The 16,704-nt window shown below is 40.9% G+C and overlaps 1 protein-coding gene across 1 annotated transcript in view; it reads right to left on the bottom strand.

Moving 5' to 3' along the window:
- The window catches only part of LOC143926536 (vitellogenin-A2-like), a 55,531-nt gene that overhangs the window by 27,503 nt on the left and 11,324 nt on the right, over positions 1-16,704 (bottom strand). The window contains exons 11-21 of the mRNA XM_077450343.1: positions 16,021-16,239; positions 14,753-14,976; positions 12,908-13,005; positions 11,728-11,852; positions 11,544-11,645; positions 9,844-9,963; positions 9,047-9,236; positions 7,648-7,741; positions 5,570-5,755; positions 2,898-3,033; positions 1,323-1,542 (exon numbers count right to left, since the gene is read on the bottom strand). Coding sequence (XP_077306469.1) covers positions 1,323-1,542; positions 2,898-3,033; positions 5,570-5,755; positions 7,648-7,741; positions 9,047-9,236; positions 9,844-9,963; positions 11,544-11,645; positions 11,728-11,852; positions 12,908-13,005; positions 14,753-14,976; positions 16,021-16,239 — 1,714 coding nt within the window. The remainder of the gene's footprint in view (positions 1-1,322; positions 1,543-2,897; positions 3,034-5,569; positions 5,756-7,647; positions 7,742-9,046; positions 9,237-9,843; positions 9,964-11,543; positions 11,646-11,727; positions 11,853-12,907; positions 13,006-14,752; positions 14,977-16,020; positions 16,240-16,704) is intronic.

The following is a 16,704-nucleotide window of genomic DNA, read 5'->3' as shown; positions in this document are numbered from 1 at the left end:
TGTTCCCACACATATAAAAAGCTTATATCCAATAGCGATATGTAAAATATTTATAAATCACAAGTTTACACCTTCTTAACCAAAATGTATTCAAATTAAACCAACATGTACTTGATATAACACCAACACATATAAAACAGCCTGCAGGTTTTCCTAAAATATATCACACTCACATAGTATAATCACAACATTGCATAAAGTAATAACCTCCAGCTCGTGACAGGTATAGTCCCTACTCACTTACGCTTTCCTGCTCCTATGTCACCGAGTTCCACTCGAATATGTTGCGCCATATACTATGAGGCTTCTTTAGAGGATTCTCTGGTTATTTTAATCACTACACTATGGTCCAACGCATTGCGCCATGCATCACGTGGCTTCATCAGAGGAGCTTCTGTTTATTCAATTACTACACTATGGTGGTCTCCATATGGATTTGAGTATCCATAGTATCCAGTCCATCATTACCAAATTTTAAAAGAGAAAGTACTCTACTGTGGGTAGAAAAAGACTAAAGTGCTTGGAGATGTCCTTGGTGATTCTTATATTGTCCTGAGGTTGGGGAAGGCGCTATTTGACCTATATTCATTTATAGGTTCAAGTATTAAGGTGAGGACACATCTTGAGCACCAGAGGTGTATCACCAGTATATGAATTTGGTTGCAACACCAGGATTTTGCTCGCACATTTCTCGCTGAATGTTTTGAATATTGAAGATGATGCACTGAATCCTAAGTCCATGAATTTCTTTTCACTAATTGTGATACAATTTTATTAGTGTAGATTTATTTATATGTGCTTGTGTTACATCAAGTGTACATCGGTTTTAGTTAAGCAAATTCTGTTTAAAAAGGTAAAATGTTGTGATTTATTAATATTTTACATAACAGCGGCGCTACACTATTTGATGTTGTAAGTTTTTGTATAGACAGACATTAGCTCCACCAAAAACATTAAGGCATGGCTAAACCCAAGAACAAAAATTGGGCAGATTGTAGCTTGCCAATCCTTATATGTGGCTGTGCTTTTTTTTTTCTTTTTCACCTAATGATTCTGTTATAGAGAAGAGGAGAGGGAGAGAAAGGACCAGCTTTTTATTATTATCCTTGGTTTTTGGAATGAGATATTGGACTTTGAATGAAATATTGGATACCCAACTCTGGGTCCCTTCCCTTTCCCCTGAGAGGGGTCCCTCTCTTGCGGAGTGCTGCCGAACTGGAGCCTAGTGAAAATTTCAGTGACCCTTCAAAAAAAATCCAAACCTAGCCCTGTTTGTTCTTGTGTTTGGCCTATCACAGAAAGTAATACTTTTGAGGGTTTACCTGGTTTCATGGAAATCTTGGCCTCATGTTCACCTACGAGCTGATACAGGAAGGTGTGTCTGCGGTTGCCAGCATTGACAGATTTATGATGGAAGCAGAGGTGGAAAGGAAGTTTGGGAACTTTAAGGCATGACTGGAAGACGTTTACATATGTATATGGGTGTTGCGCGGCTCCTCCAGGATAAGCATTTTTCTTAGCTCCAAGTTCAGAAGATGCCTCCTGGGAAGCAAAAAAGATAAAATGAGAGAGAGAGGCTTATTAAACAATACAACAGGAAATGATGAAATGCAATAGCCAGTAGTATCTAGATTGTTGTTCTTTTTTAGTAATTTCAGCTGACTTAAAATGTATGTTACCCTAACATTTCATATTACTCATATATGATATGCTTGTTGTACCATGTAGTTGTGTTAAAAAGTATCCTGTTCTCTTTGCATTGCATGTGAAATACCTGACGATAATGCCAGTCCTGTTTTCCATTTCAAACTGATGACACTAGGCATAGAAGCACAGCCATCCCAGCATGGTCAGTTTTCTGGCTGTGTTGGGAGTACAGCCTGCCTGTAATGGCCAAGGCTTGTACTGACATGCCCTACTGCACAGCTCTTCACTGGGAAGATTAGTGTACTGCTGTTTATCTAACTCCTGCTGCTACAACCCCCTGCAGTCTCCACCTCCATCTCTCCAAGCCTTTTATGGAGCTGAGAGCAGATCACGTATAAAAAAAAAAGAAAAAATAGTATTTATAATGTTTATGTATATACTATATTTTGTTGTTTTTCAAAGTAAGGGTTCACATATACTTTAAAGTAGAACTATAGGCAAAACACTTCTTTTTTCATTTAGGGTAGAGTAAGAGAGGGCTATAACCCCTGTGAGATTTTTAATGCGCCGTTTGTGTCCTGTTGCGGAGCTTTCCCTTCACTTCCTGCTTCACAGCCAAACAGGAAGTGAGAAGAAATCCCTGCAAATTAAGGGAATTCCTTGGGGACCCCCAGGTCACCAGAACCAGTGTTCATATTGGAAGATTCCCCCCTATTATTTTTCTGGGGACAAACAAAAATTTGGGATTTTCTTTTCTTTCACTTTCAATGATAATGGTAAACGGGACAATGGAGAGGTTGAATCTCCTTAATGGGGACAGCAATAAAAACTGACAATGGTTCTAATCGCTTTCCACAAAAGTTTTGCCTTTAGTTATACTTTAGCTTTGCAGATCACATTGGCCCTTTGCACTATGAAGTCTAGTACTATTGACCAATGGATCCATTTAAACTTAGCAAATGATTAGATGTCTGATAGGTAAACTGCCTGTGTTACCCCTTGCAATCAGATTTTCCCTTTTCATTTTATAATCTTCCCGAGAACTTAGGTTGAATCCAAAGACTTCAACAAAAGATACTGGAAAAGGCTGGCTGTACACTCTGATCTTATATAAATTTAAACCCATAGGCCTTTGTGAGTTTTCCCCTTGCTTCCTGTTTCAGTGATCATGGATACAGGTAGTATCCAGTCTTCCCTACTCTAAATAAAACAAGGTAAAACTTTTGAATAAAATTCCACATCAAAATTACATAAGATTGAGCTTCTCCAGAGGACTTCTCGAACTTTCTCTGCGAGAATTTGGGTTGGACTCCATGAGGTACGATTGGAGATTCTTTGGCATTCTGCAGCTCTAAAATATTTCTGGATATAGCAACTGCCCGTACACTGTATGGGAGCAAAATGGCAAAGTTAATACCATGGTAAATAACAGTGTAAAATTTCTTTGTGTGTGTGTATATTAAGCTGGCTTCAGACAGAAAACAACACTTGGACATGCAGACATTAAATCATCCCCTACTCTCTGCATTTCACTCGCTGAGCTCTAGTGCCAGCTCGATAAACTTGTAGGGTAGGATTGTCCAGTGTAGTTGCCTGATTTGGCCACAAGGTGTCACCATAATTAGCTGTCAGAGTAAGCTCAGGGACCCCTTGTAGTTAGCATTGTAGTCTCCTAGAGGCCCTTAGGCCGCGTACACACGGGCGGACTGTTCGTCCAACTTTGTCCGCTGAACAGTGTTTGGGCGGACAGTCCGCTCGTGTGTGGGCTTTCAGCGGACAGTTTCAGCGGACAGTTGGACGGACAAGGTTTTTCGGAAATTCCGTAAAACTGTCCGCTGAAACCTTGTTTCAGCGAACAGTCCGCTCGTGTGTAGGCTTGTTCGTCAAACAAAGTTGCGCGCATGCTCAGAAAGGATTTTCACGCCGAAAGCTATAATGCAGTGTATAGGACGTCGTATTTTTCGTCCCGTCGTACGTGCCGTTCACGTCATCGCGCACGGTTTCAGCAAACTGTTCGTCCGTCGTGTGTGGCCATGTCCGTCCATGCTAAGTTTGAGCGGACTGTTTGCCGAAACTGTTGGACGGACAAAGTTGGGCGAACAGTCCGCGCGTGTGTACGCGGCCTTAGAGTAGATGTTGGGTTTTATCCTATCTGGTTCCAAACCTGTCCATGCCAGTGTGGTGTATCTTGGTGTTATCCTATGGGGGTTATTTACTAAAGGCAAATCCACTTTGCACTACAAGTGTACTGCAAGTGCAGTCGCTGTAGATCCTAGGGGGACATAGAAGGAAAATAAAAAACAGCATTTTAGCTTGCACATGATTGGATAATAAAATCAGCAGAGCTTCACCTCATTTCAGAGCTTCCACTCAGATCTACAGCGATCGACAGCGACTGCACTTACAAGTGCACTTTCAGTACACTTGTAGTGCAAAGTGGATTTGCCTTTAGTAAATCAACCCCTACGTGTCCATGCACACTACTTTAGGCTATTAGTGTTTTTTGAGCTTCAGCATCTAGAAGCAGAAAAAAAAAACATTTTTGCAGAGTTTTTCCAACAGAAACACTCTTAAACTCTGCTAAACGCTCCTAATGCTAATAATAGCGTTTTTGAGCTTTTTTTCCCTTTTACTGCAAAAAATGCTAATAAAACACACACACTCCTAAAGCACGGCTAAAACTCTATTAAAAAAAGCTATTACCAGCGTTTTTTATCCAGCGTTTTTTATCCAGCATTTTTCCCAGTGTTTTTTTAGCATAAAAAAATGCTAGTGTGCATGGAGCCTCACAAGGCTTTCATTGTTTGGACAGTGCTGGGAGAGGCCACTATGGAGGTTTATTGCCATAAGGCCTGAAGCAAGGCATGGAAGGCTTACTAGGAGCGTGCTTGTTAGGCCAGGCTAAGAGTCTCCCAGAGTGTTCTCATTTATTGGCAGGCTCCAGTGGGTACCCTGAGTAAGATCCTGTGGTAGGTCTAAGGCAGTGGTCTCCAAACTGTGGCCGGAGGGGCAGATGTGGCCCTTTATTTGCCTTTATCCGGCCCTTGAGGCACTTTTCCTGCCACTGATACAAGGTACTATTCCCCCCACTGACACCAACAGTGGAGCACTATTCCACCAACTGGCACTAACAATGGGGCACTATTCCTCCCACTGACATCAACAAAGGGGCGCTTTTTCTCCCATTGACAATGCAGAATTATTCTTCCCACTTACACCAACAATGGGACACTATTCTTCCCATTGACACCAACAATGGGGCACCGTTCCTCCCACTGACACCAGTGATAGGGCACTATTCCTCCCACGGATGTCAATTATGAGGCACTATTCCTTAGCCTGATACCAACAATGGGGCACTATTCCTCCCACTGATGTCAATGATGCAGCAATGTTCTCCCAGGGCATTTTCTACTCACACTTGCCACACCTGCTACTCGCACTTGACATGCTTTAGTATTGGAAACTCACCGATATAGATTAATAAGCGCTTTGTGGTAACACGGATGAGTCAGACTGACGGACATGTCTGAGGGTGACTCATCCATGTTACCACAAGACACCTATTCATTTATATCAGTGAGTTGCCAATACTAAAATGTGCCTTCCTTTACTGTACTGCTACACTGCCCTTCGCTTCCACTGATATCTTCAGAAACCTTGCTGCTGTGGAACCCAACCTGGCCTTCCTGTTTCTGGAGGAACTAAGAGACTGAAGGACCTGCGTGAGGCTGACTCATCTATGCTACCACAAGCCTGGATGCTGGAATTCCTTTGAGGAAATGCGTCCTGCTGTGTAGCTTTGTAAATGGAGCCTACCACCTGTTACTGTTATAATGTGATAACATATGAAATCAGCAGAAAAATGTATGATAATGACAGTACACACATAAACTCATGAAATACATGGTGCACACATTACCTTCCATGTATGATGTCCTTCTCCTGCTTGCCCACTTCACTTTCAATCTTGAAACTTTGCTCTTTACCATCAAACTTGGTATTAAGCTTAGCTTGGACGGTTGCCCTGACCTTTGCATGAAGTTCGACCGCAGACTGAAGTATGGGTATGTTGACTCCCATTGATGCGATAGTATGAGCTGCAAAACTGCAGATAAAGAGAGAACACATGGTCAGATATTGGGCCATAAACAATGGATAGAAACCATTTTTAAAGTTGAAGACTAATTATTATTATTATACAGGATTTATATAGTGCCAAGAGTTTGTGGAGCGCTTTACAACATGAGGGCAGGCAGTACAATTACTATACAATTCAATACAAGTGGAATCAGAGGGTGCTGCTCATTAGAGCTTACAATCTAAAAGGGAGGGTCAAGTGATACAAAAGGTAATAACTGGGGGGGGGGGGGCGGATAAAATAAAAGTACAGTTGTTAGGTGAGGGCAGAATAGGTGAGTATGAGATAGTCGGACAGATTGCCCTCCCTGGTTCATCCCCCCCCCCCCCCCCCCCCCTTGACATTTTGTAAGGAACCTTGGCTCTCCAGCTGTTTGTAAACTACAAGTCCCATGAGGCATTGCAAGACCATAACAATCACAGGCATGTCTCCTAGAGGCAGAGGCATGATGGGATTTGTAGTTTCAAAACAGCTGGAGAGCCGAGGTTCCCTACCCCTCCGAGCTTTCATTAAATACCTTTTTTTTCTCGACCTAATAATGTCATCACTTGGCCCCTGTGCTTTCTTATTCAATGCAAGCAGATCATGGGTTGTGGGAGGGGCCGGCAGGGTGCTGTCAATCACAGCATCCCGCCCCAGCACTCCTTTAAAGAGCCCTCATCCCTGATGAAAGCAGTGGGGGGGGGGGGGTTATGCAAATATCAGAATGCCTCGATCAGTGGGTGTTCCTAGCCCCCCCCCCCCAACACACACTTCGGTAAAGCCCACATGTGATGACGAGCATTCATGATTGAAAGAGCTGAAATCCAATGAATGAAAGGGGTGGGCCAGGACAGTCAGGAAAGGGAATGTGTATCATCTGCCAAGCATGCGCCATACAATTGCATTGCTATATCTTTGCACCCAGCTCCCACCATGAATACAACCGACTTGGTAAAATGTTCTTGCCTAGCTTATGAAGGGAGGGCTGCTTACTGGTGGAGTTGGAGGGAAGATAGTAGCTATCAGGCAAAGTTTTGTGTCTTGCTTGATCACTTTGTCCTCCAAGAAAAATCCTAAAGTGTTACTAAACGTAGGACTCTGCATTCACTATATCTGGTCTCCCACAGTACACAGAACATGGAAATTTTGTAAATATAAACTTATTTTTGCTAAATACCTTTTTCTCATCAGCAGTATAACGCAGTCGTGTGACTCCTATTGGTGTCTGGTTAAAGCTTGTAGGAGGAGTTTTCATTCTCCTCTGACTGTCCTATCAGGCTGCAGAACCCCTGACCCTCTGTCTGGACAGTGCTAATTGGCCCTGTGCTGATCACATGCACCCTCTCAGGGGAAAAAAAAACTCTCTAGCAATAAACACCTAACTGAGCATGTGCAGAGTGACTGCAAAGACTCTGTCTTATCAAGAGATGGTTTGGGGACAGTGGAAGAAGGGGAGGATCAGAGAGGACAGGATCACGCGGCCTTTTTACACAATGTGGAGGATTAACCCCTTAGGTTCCACAGCGAGTATATGAAGCATGTTTTAGTACATATACAGACTGATTTTACTGTTGTAGGTTTAGTAACACTTTAATCTTATCCTGGTGGAGGGGACTATCATGACATTACGTTTGCAAGCCGTGGCTGCTGGCTGCCTGTGTATGCCTGACTTATTCACACAGGGCATCCCTCTTCCTACCTAATTAACTGTGTATAATCTGATCTCTCCATATATTTAGCTGCATTTCACAAGCTTTGCCTGAAAGCGACTGTTTTTGCTTAGGGCCCATAGGCTGCTTACTGTAGATGGTAAATATACAAAGCTTCACAGGCAGAATTTTATGGTATTATAGACTTATAGACTTGGAGATGCTCACCCGGTACTAAGCATATCATGGATCTGGACAGAAGACTGCAGCAGCTGAGCAATACTTGCCTCGCCTGTCAGGGGCGGGTTGGCCTTCATTTCAACTGGAAAATGTAAGATTTTATTTATTTATTATTTATAATAAAATTTAAAAAAAGGAGAAGAAGAAAAAATAGTAGATACTTACAAACAAAACCACCGCAAAATAAAGAAAAAAAATATCCATTTAAAGGAAACCCCTAATTCTATGAAGTTACAGTGAATTTCAAGAACAAAAGTAGTCAGTCTTTGGTTCTGTCAGCTTTTCCTCATGCTTGGTTGACGCTGAGACTCCCATTTTTGGAGGCTAAAATTATTCTTCCAGACTGTTAGTTCTTCCTTTTTTCAGAACTTTAAATGCTGTGCAAAGACTTGCCCAACCCAACACCATCAGAGATGGTGGTAAGATGGACAGTAAAATATAGTAGTAATAAATGTACGGTACATATTGTACCCCATGCACAAAACTGGATAACTTGCAATTTTTTTTTTTTACATACAGGTATATCCTTTTTATTGCTATATTCGCCACTTTATTTAGATTTTTTTTAGTTTGTAGCACAATACCCGTTCTAATACAAATGTTGTGATACCTACTTTCATTATAAAAATATTATATATATATATATATATATATATATATATATATATATATATATATATATATATATATATATATATATATATTCATAATTGAATATGTTTAAATGAAGAAGGGGTTATGGATGGGATTAATAATTGGATAATTGGATTAATTAATGTTTCTGTGTAAGGGTGTAGTGGCTTGTCATTCTTTTAGAATGCGCTCTGCCTGGCACAAAACATGTCAGAATAGAATTTGTTCCTACTGGCTTTTTTTTTATAAAGGTTTAAAATATCCACAGAGGTTGTTCAGTGAATATGCATATGAAATAGGCCAAGTCAGCCCCAGCGTCCCTCTTCTTTATGCCCAGCAGGAAGGAAGGGCTGCCCAGTCACGTGACCACTGTGATTGGCTGTCACAGTTATCACATGATCAAGAACCAATCTCACTGGTTTAGTACTGGGGACCAGAGGTTGTCTTTGACAGCTCATTCGCTGTACTGGGAGCTTGCAGTGAGGGCACAGAAATCTTGGCCACCCATGTACTCATGTGTGGGCATTAAAGCCCACCATCTTTGCCTCTGTACATAAGCATTATGCAGGTGGCAAGAGGTTAAGGGGGAATGCTAGAAAAACTGTATGGTATGTTTGTAATAGCGTTTTGCAGAGACAGAATTTTATGTTAAGATACATTTACAACCCAACTCATTTATATTGAGCCTGATGAGAACAATGCAATGATTATGTGCAACATGACTTTTTCCAGCAATAAATATAATAAATCTTACTGTTAGCAGCAGCATTGCCTACAATGGCAGAATGTATAGCCATCTCTAGAGGAAGACCGATGGCGGTTGCTTCAATGTGTCTGGCCTCTGTTATCAGGAGTGGGCTAACCCACTGTCCAACAAGTCCATTCATCATCTTATTAATGATTTTCTTTACTACGGGGGTTTGGGCAGAAGGTTCAGTCACAGCCTGATAAAAGAAAAAAACAACTCAGGTGCAGTCATTATCTATGCAAAAATATTCAATGCAAAGATCAGAGAACCATAAAGAGTAATGCCCCGTACACACGATCCGAAAATCGTACGGAAAATACCGCTTTCGAAGCGATCGTACGATAATCGGATCGTTAGTACAGAGCTTTCGAGAGCCGATTAGAACAGTACATCCGATATTATTCTATCGGACATGCACGGAAATTTTTTTCGTACGATGCCAAATCGTACGATTTTCGTTTAATCAGTACAGCTATCGTTCGAAAATGCAATACAAATGCATTACAACACATGACATCACTTCCGAATTTTTTTTCTGTCGTGCGGGAATTTTCGTGACTTTAGTAAACTCATCAGATTCGATCTGAGATTAGAATGCAATAAAAAACGGACGATCATTCGTCCGATAATCTCATCGTGTGTATGGGGCATAACAATCTTATGCATCATACTGCAAGAAGCCATATCTGCCAATCAGTTTTCACTTTTCTTGGTTCAGATCATTAAAAACAAATTTCTGATTGGATGCTATAGGTGATCATTTTCTGCACTGACCATCATATTACTGAATGAGCTGTTCTTACCTGGATGACATTTTGGATGGTTTCTCTGGTGGCATCACCATATTGGACCTCTTGACCAAAAACCCTAACAAAACTAGAGACTAGAGATACCGAAGAAGGAAGAGATTTAAATCCAGCCAGCTGCAAAAAAAATAAAATAATACATAGTCATATGTTTATATATTGAAGTCTGCAGAACTGAAACTTACCTGAACCTGACATATGCTGTGTAATAGAGGAGGCTATTTTAAAGACTGAGCTAATATTAACAAAACCAAAGGATTTAGTAAATTGGCTTAGCAGGGTGCACAGATGTCTCACAGCATTGGGTTCCAGAGTTCAACGTTTCTCAGGATTTTTTGTAAATGGAGTTTGAAAGATTTCTGCTTGCGTTGTCTCCTTCTAGATATTCCGTCCCCCCTCCCATAAGCCAAAAAAACTGATTGGTTTCCATCTATAATTAGTCCAAGGCTGTTTGTCAGTGAGTGCACATGTGGCCCTAGAGGTCATCGAGGATCTCACCAGCATTGAGTACACTTATGCCCCGTACACACGAGCGGACTTTTCAACATCCAAAGTCCGTCAGACCGAGTCCGTCAGACTATCCGATCGTGTGTGGGCTGCAACGGACTTTAGCTTCGCAAAAGTCTGACGGACTTTAGAAATGAAGCATGCTTCAAATTTTCCCGACGGAACTCCGCCGGACCCGGTCCCCTTCGAAAACTCCGCTCGTGTGTATGCTACTCCGACGGACTAAAACCGACGCTAGGGCAGCTATTGGCTACTGGCTATGAACTTCCTTATTCGAGTCGGGTCGTACGTCATCACGTTCGAATCCGTCGGGGTTTAGTGTGATCGTGTGTGGCCAAGTCCGTTCGGCCGAAAAGTCTGTCAGAACTCCGTCGGAACTCCGGCGGAACTCCTTTGGAAGTCTGTCGGACATAAGTCCTCTCGTGTGTACGGGGCATTAGACATTGAGCAGCATTTTTGCTGCTGAAACCAGGGTCCTCATATGGGAACAATGCAAGTATTTTCTGTCGCAACCTTTCAGGGGGTCTCAGTATCCCATAAACACAAGACTGTCCCTCTAACTCTAACCTCTAACCAAAAACGTTGTGATTAATTGACTACCATCTCTTGTCTAGGGAAAACCATACATTTATTGGAGCAATAATTGCTGGTATTTTCTTATTTATCCTATTAGTAATTTCTCCCTAGAGCCTGTAAAATATTCTAAATGAGAATTGTATTTTTTATTGCCCATTTTTTTTTTGCATTAGAGGTAAACTCTGCAGCCATTCAAAATTCCAATAGGCTAAACAAGCTCTATGTCTGGTTCTGGTGTATTGGACCAGTGAGCCCTCACCATCTTAATCTTGCTGATGGAGAAAGCCACGTCAAGTTCCTCCCACCCTACCCCCAAAGAACGTGCCCATTTTTAATAATTAGAATAGATCACATCCCGAAATCATGCAGTCGATGTCAAAATCTCTCTGATTATGTGGCATCTATGGTCTACAAACATGGTGCTTATAGTTTGCAAAGTCCTCAGTCCTATGTGAAAGACAACCATGCACTTCCACTGTCCTACATTAACGAAAACCTTGAAGTAAAAATGAAGGGAATACAGTGAAACGTTCTAGGCTCAGTCTTCAAAATGGCTGCCGCTACTGTGAGCCAGCAAGTTCAGTTTAGAGTGTGAAAAGTTTTGGAATACTCACAGCTTTCACAATCTTGATAATGTTTTTCCTCAGGGAATATTCATTGTAAGGAATGTTTTGTTTTCTCATAATGTCCTGAAGTCCTTCAGCCCTCACGCCAAACTGCAAATAATATTCATAATTATAATAAGAGTAAAATAGGTAGGAATTGGTGTAATGATTTAATATTATTCATCCTCTTTACCTCAATAATATCTGCTGCAGCTCCGGCTATGTAACCTCTAACTTTAACAATCAAAGCAGAGGGAAGGGCGGTGAGAGGGCTGTTGAGGATGAAGGCGTTGATGGTGGCACCAGACATCATAGGATCTGTAGAGATAAAAAGAATACATAGTTCCAGGAAACAATGATTAGAGTTGCCAGCTGGCAGAGATGTCCAGTAAAGCTATGTTCTCCGCTCCCCCCACCCCATTTTCCTAAACCTGCAATCCCCAAATAATGAAAAAGCATTGACTATTGGTTTTACTAATTTTGATATTTAAAGTATAGTTTTGAACAGGGTGGAGAGAGTTTAGAACAATTGTCAAGTTTTTATTGCGGTCTGTTCCCCCATTAGCAATATACACCATCTCAATTTGTCCCGTTTACCATTATCACCAAGAGTAAAAAATGACAGAAATTCCCAAATTTTGGGTTGTCATCAGAAAAGGAATAGAGGTGAAATATTCCAATGGGGATACTATGGCAAATGGGGATTCCCTTGCTTTGAAGGGTTTTCCTCTAACTCCTTATTGTAGCAGTGGGGCAAGAAGTGAACAAAAATCTCCCCAGTGGGACACAGATGTAAAAAAAAATGATAGGGGTTTTACCCCTCCCCTACCCTATTCAAAATGGAAAACAACTTTTGCCTTTGGGAACGCACTGGGCCTAGTGCAAAATGTGTCAGAATAGAACTTCTTGTTAGTTCAACTTTTACCTCTTGTTCTACTTGAATTTAATTTTTTATTACCAATTTATTGGTTGAACCCGACTAACTATGTAACTATTACTTCATTTTTTTCTCTAATGTTGAAGTTAAGGCAAAACTTTTCTGGTCTGGTGGTGAAAGTGTTCAACAATCTGCAACACAACACATTTTTCTCTTGCTGTGACTGTCTCTTTCTGTGCATTATATTTAAAAATAACATTGCATATGATCATATATTTAGTTATATACCAGCTTTATTTTACTAGCATGTTAAGGTAACTATTCATATGAAACTAAATAGATGACATATGTGAAAAATAGTGGCAGAAGTTGTTCCATATCCATTGCAACTTGGACAATTTTCTACTGCATTAAGAAAGAGACAAGACCCCTCATTGGTTCTTGCGGACACCCTGTATGTAGAACGCGGTAAATACTGCCTGCCATTGTTACTTACAGTTGAATGTGTCAAGGCGGGTGGCTTTGCTGTAGCGCCAGCTCAGTTTGTCCAATTCTGGATTCAGGAGTTTAATTGCAAGACGGCAGGCTGCGCTCCTAATTGGAAATATCGAATATTAGCTCACTAAGTAAGAAACCATGGGAGTGTCAAAAAAGTCTAACTTTTCATGCACCTTTTATTTCCCGGCTAATGTTTTTATTTCCTCTTATCACTTCCCTGAGAGTCTTTTTTTTATAGAACACCTGAAACACTTAGGTGTCTATTCACCCAATATTTACACTTTTATGTATTTGCATTCAATTGGAATAAAACGCCTAAATCTTGGGTGAACATTGTGTGAACCCTGGGTGAAAACATTTATAAATAGATTCCTATAGGCTCTTTCACACTGGCCTGGGGTGGTAAAAACAAATGGCTAAGTGGCCTGTCCGAAAGAGCCCTCATAAATAGATCCCATAATGTTACAGGTAATGCTGTGTACACATGGTCGGACATTCTGACAACCAAATCTGTCGGATTTTTTCCAAAGGATTTTGTCCGAAACTGTTGTATACACACGGTCGGACAAAGATGTCAGAAAATCCGATCATTCAGAACGTGATGACGTTATTTCGTTATGATGGGACTACGTTCATGCTAGTAGCCAATAGCTTTGGTGTAGGAATTTGATCTGAGCATGCGTGGCACTTTGTCCGATCAAAATTCTCTACACATGATCGGACAAGGTCCGATCGGAGCATGTTGTCGGAAAATTTTATAGACAAGTTGGAAAACTTGGTCCGTCAGATATTCCAATGGAAACAGTCCGATGGAGACCACACACAGTCGGATTATCCGACAATATGGTCCGATCGGTGTGTACAAGGGCTAAGAGAGTCAAAGCAGCGCATTCTACAGGGAGAGCCCAATTTGTTCGAAGGATCCACTCACAGGTGCCCAGGCTCAGTGTGTCCATCCACACCAGTACAGGATATGCAAAAAGATGGAGTCGGCAACACTGTAATCCATAAGCATATTTATTGACTACATGAGAGTGAAATAAAAACAAAGAAACTGACGTGTTTCGGCAAGAGCCTTAGTCACGCTGCGACTAAGGCTCTCGCCAAAACGCATCAACTTCTTTGTTTTATTTTCAATCTCATGTAGTCAATAAATACACATACGGATTTCCGCTTTGCCGGCTCCATCTTTTTGCAAATGTGGTGAAAGAGGAAGGAAGGGGAGGTAGATATTACTGAAGATCTTTCAAGAAGAAGGTTCTAGGTTACTCAAATCTTCTAAAGACAAAGGTTCTAGCTTATAAAAAAATGATCATATTCTTGAGTTGTTCTATGCTAATTTGACATGTACACTATATTACCAAAATATTGGGACACCAGCCTTTACACACACATGAACATTAATGGCACCCCAGTCTTAGTCCGTAGGGTTCAATATATATATATATTTATTTATTACATGAATGCCAAATGAATGCCAATTGTTTTACCTAACTGCTAACTAAACCTAATTATATGCTATATTGCAGCCTTTGAAGGAGAAGCAGCACCCAAATGTTTCCTGTGAGCAATAGAGTCCTGATTTTCTTCTAGTGCTGCCCTTCTCTTTCACAATCTGAATGTTTCTGCACAGTAGAATACAGAGGCTCCAGTACTGTTCCATACACAAAACTTTTGCCCAATACGACAAGTTTAGGAATTTCATGGATCATGCAAGTTTAAAGATGGCTACACAAAGTAGCAGAACTGATGCAGTTCCATCCTTTGTTGTCCACATACAGTATACTGTAACATTCTTCAAATATATGGTGCACATTAATATATGCAATTCATCTTCACTTACACTTCATGATCCTCTGGCACGGTACTCTTGGTCAAGGCCTTCATGTGAGAGTATACAAAGCTGGACAGCTGTAGATTAGTTAAGCTTTGTTTCTGGATGAAAAGAGCCAGCATTACCACATTGGCTGTTGAGGGTCTGCTATCCAACAGGGCTGCTGATGCCATCATCTTTACTTCATTGTGAACATGTTGGTCTACTATTACTTGCAACCAAATTTCTTGAACCTTTAAAATGACAAATAAAAATAAAAATATTGCGACTGGCATTTTGGGATACAGTTTATATTTCTAAAACAGTCAAAGGCTAAGCATTCCCTTTTGCTGGGAAAACCTAAGAACTGGCCTTTCATGACATGGCACATGACAATTAATAAGCCCTAATATCAATTCCAATTCTAATTTTTGTTCACACACACACACACACACACACACACATATATATATATATATATATATATATATATATATACACTTGTGCATGGCGACAACTGTATTTGTCCATTATGGATGCATTGGAGTTGTAATAGGGCATGTTCGCTTTGGAAAGTGTATATTCACTTAGCTTAGGGGATGGGGTGAATCTGTAAAGGCAAGAAAAGGACCTCATCTGGCCCCCAAGCCGCAGTTTGGAGATATCTGCTCTACAGCAAATCAGAATTAAAGTGTTATTAAATCCACAACAGTAAAATCAGTCTGTATATGCAGCATAGCATGCTTGTTATACTCACTGTGAAATTTAAGGGGTTAATCCTCTGCACTGTGTAAAAAGGCTGTTTTATCCTGTATGGACAGACCCCCCCCCCCCCCCTTCTGAACTGTTTATCTGGAGAAGGCCAGCTAACACAGGCAGTTTAGCCCACCTGCACATCCTCAGTTGTGTCTTTTATGCTGAAAAGAACATTTACAGAGCTGGCCAGGTCACATGATATTGGCATCACACATGTGGGTGTGTATACAGGCTGCAGTGGAAATCTTCTCCTTCCTGAACTCTCAGCACTGAAGAAACTGTGCAGTTTATCATGTAACCCTGGTATACAGATCATCCAAAAAGGTATATAGTAGCAGTATTTTAATGTAAAAAAAGATTTATAAGCTGTGGGCAGCTTATACATATTATTTATTAATATAGTCAGTTGTTGAGTATCTGTTATGTACAACATCTACTTAACAGGGCAGTGACTCTTTATACCTGGGTTAGTTATGGCCCCTGTATATTCTGGTTGTAACTGAATTCTATAATAAGTTCACTTTCTTAAAAAAAACACTTACTCTTTTGGGGTCCCTCTTGGCAACATTCCTGAGTGCCATCACAGCATCCATTTGGACCCTGACACGAAGTTGGGAAGCACTGGGGAAAAAGGTTGGCAGGAATCTTTGGATACGTTTAATGCTTGCAATCTGACCCGCGTTGCCCAAAGCCTTCAATGCCATTACAATGTCTTCAGTGTTTCCCTTGTTGGCGGCTTCAGCTGCAAGGTCGTGGAGGGGCTGTAAAAGGGATCAGAGCATACAGTGAACACTGGAAGAATATTTCTTTATTCAAATGTTAGAGTATAATACATTAGCTAAGACTATGATGGTTGAAGATACACTGAGGTAGATTTACTAAAACGGGTGCACTCAGAATCTGGTACAGCTGTGCATGGTAGCCAATCAGCTTCTAAATTCATCTCATTCAATTAAGCTTTGGCAAGAAAACCTGAACACTGATTGGTTTCTATGCACAGCTGCACCAGATTTTGCACTCTCCAGTCTTAGTAAGTAAACCCCACTGTGAATAATAAAGGTAGGTAAAATCAATTCAAGCTGTCACCAGTACAGGAATAGAAGGCAATTTTTCCAATTTGTAGAGATTTTCTTTTACTTCCTGTTAAGTCCATGGGACATGAAGTAAAGGAAAATCTCCCCGATGGGACTATAATGGGGAATACAAAGTCAAGAAACTGACAGGCG

This window comes from Lithobates pipiens, unplaced genomic scaffold (genome assembly GCF_037356315.1).
Source record: "Lithobates pipiens isolate NorthernLeopardFrog02 unplaced genomic scaffold, aLitPip1_a1.2 Scaffold_23, whole genome shotgun sequence".
NCBI classification, from domain to species: Eukaryota; Metazoa; Chordata; class Amphibia; order Anura; family Ranidae; genus Lithobates; species Lithobates pipiens.
The sequence above is the reverse complement of the archived record's forward strand: the minus strand, read 5'-3'. Positions and strand labels throughout refer to the sequence as shown.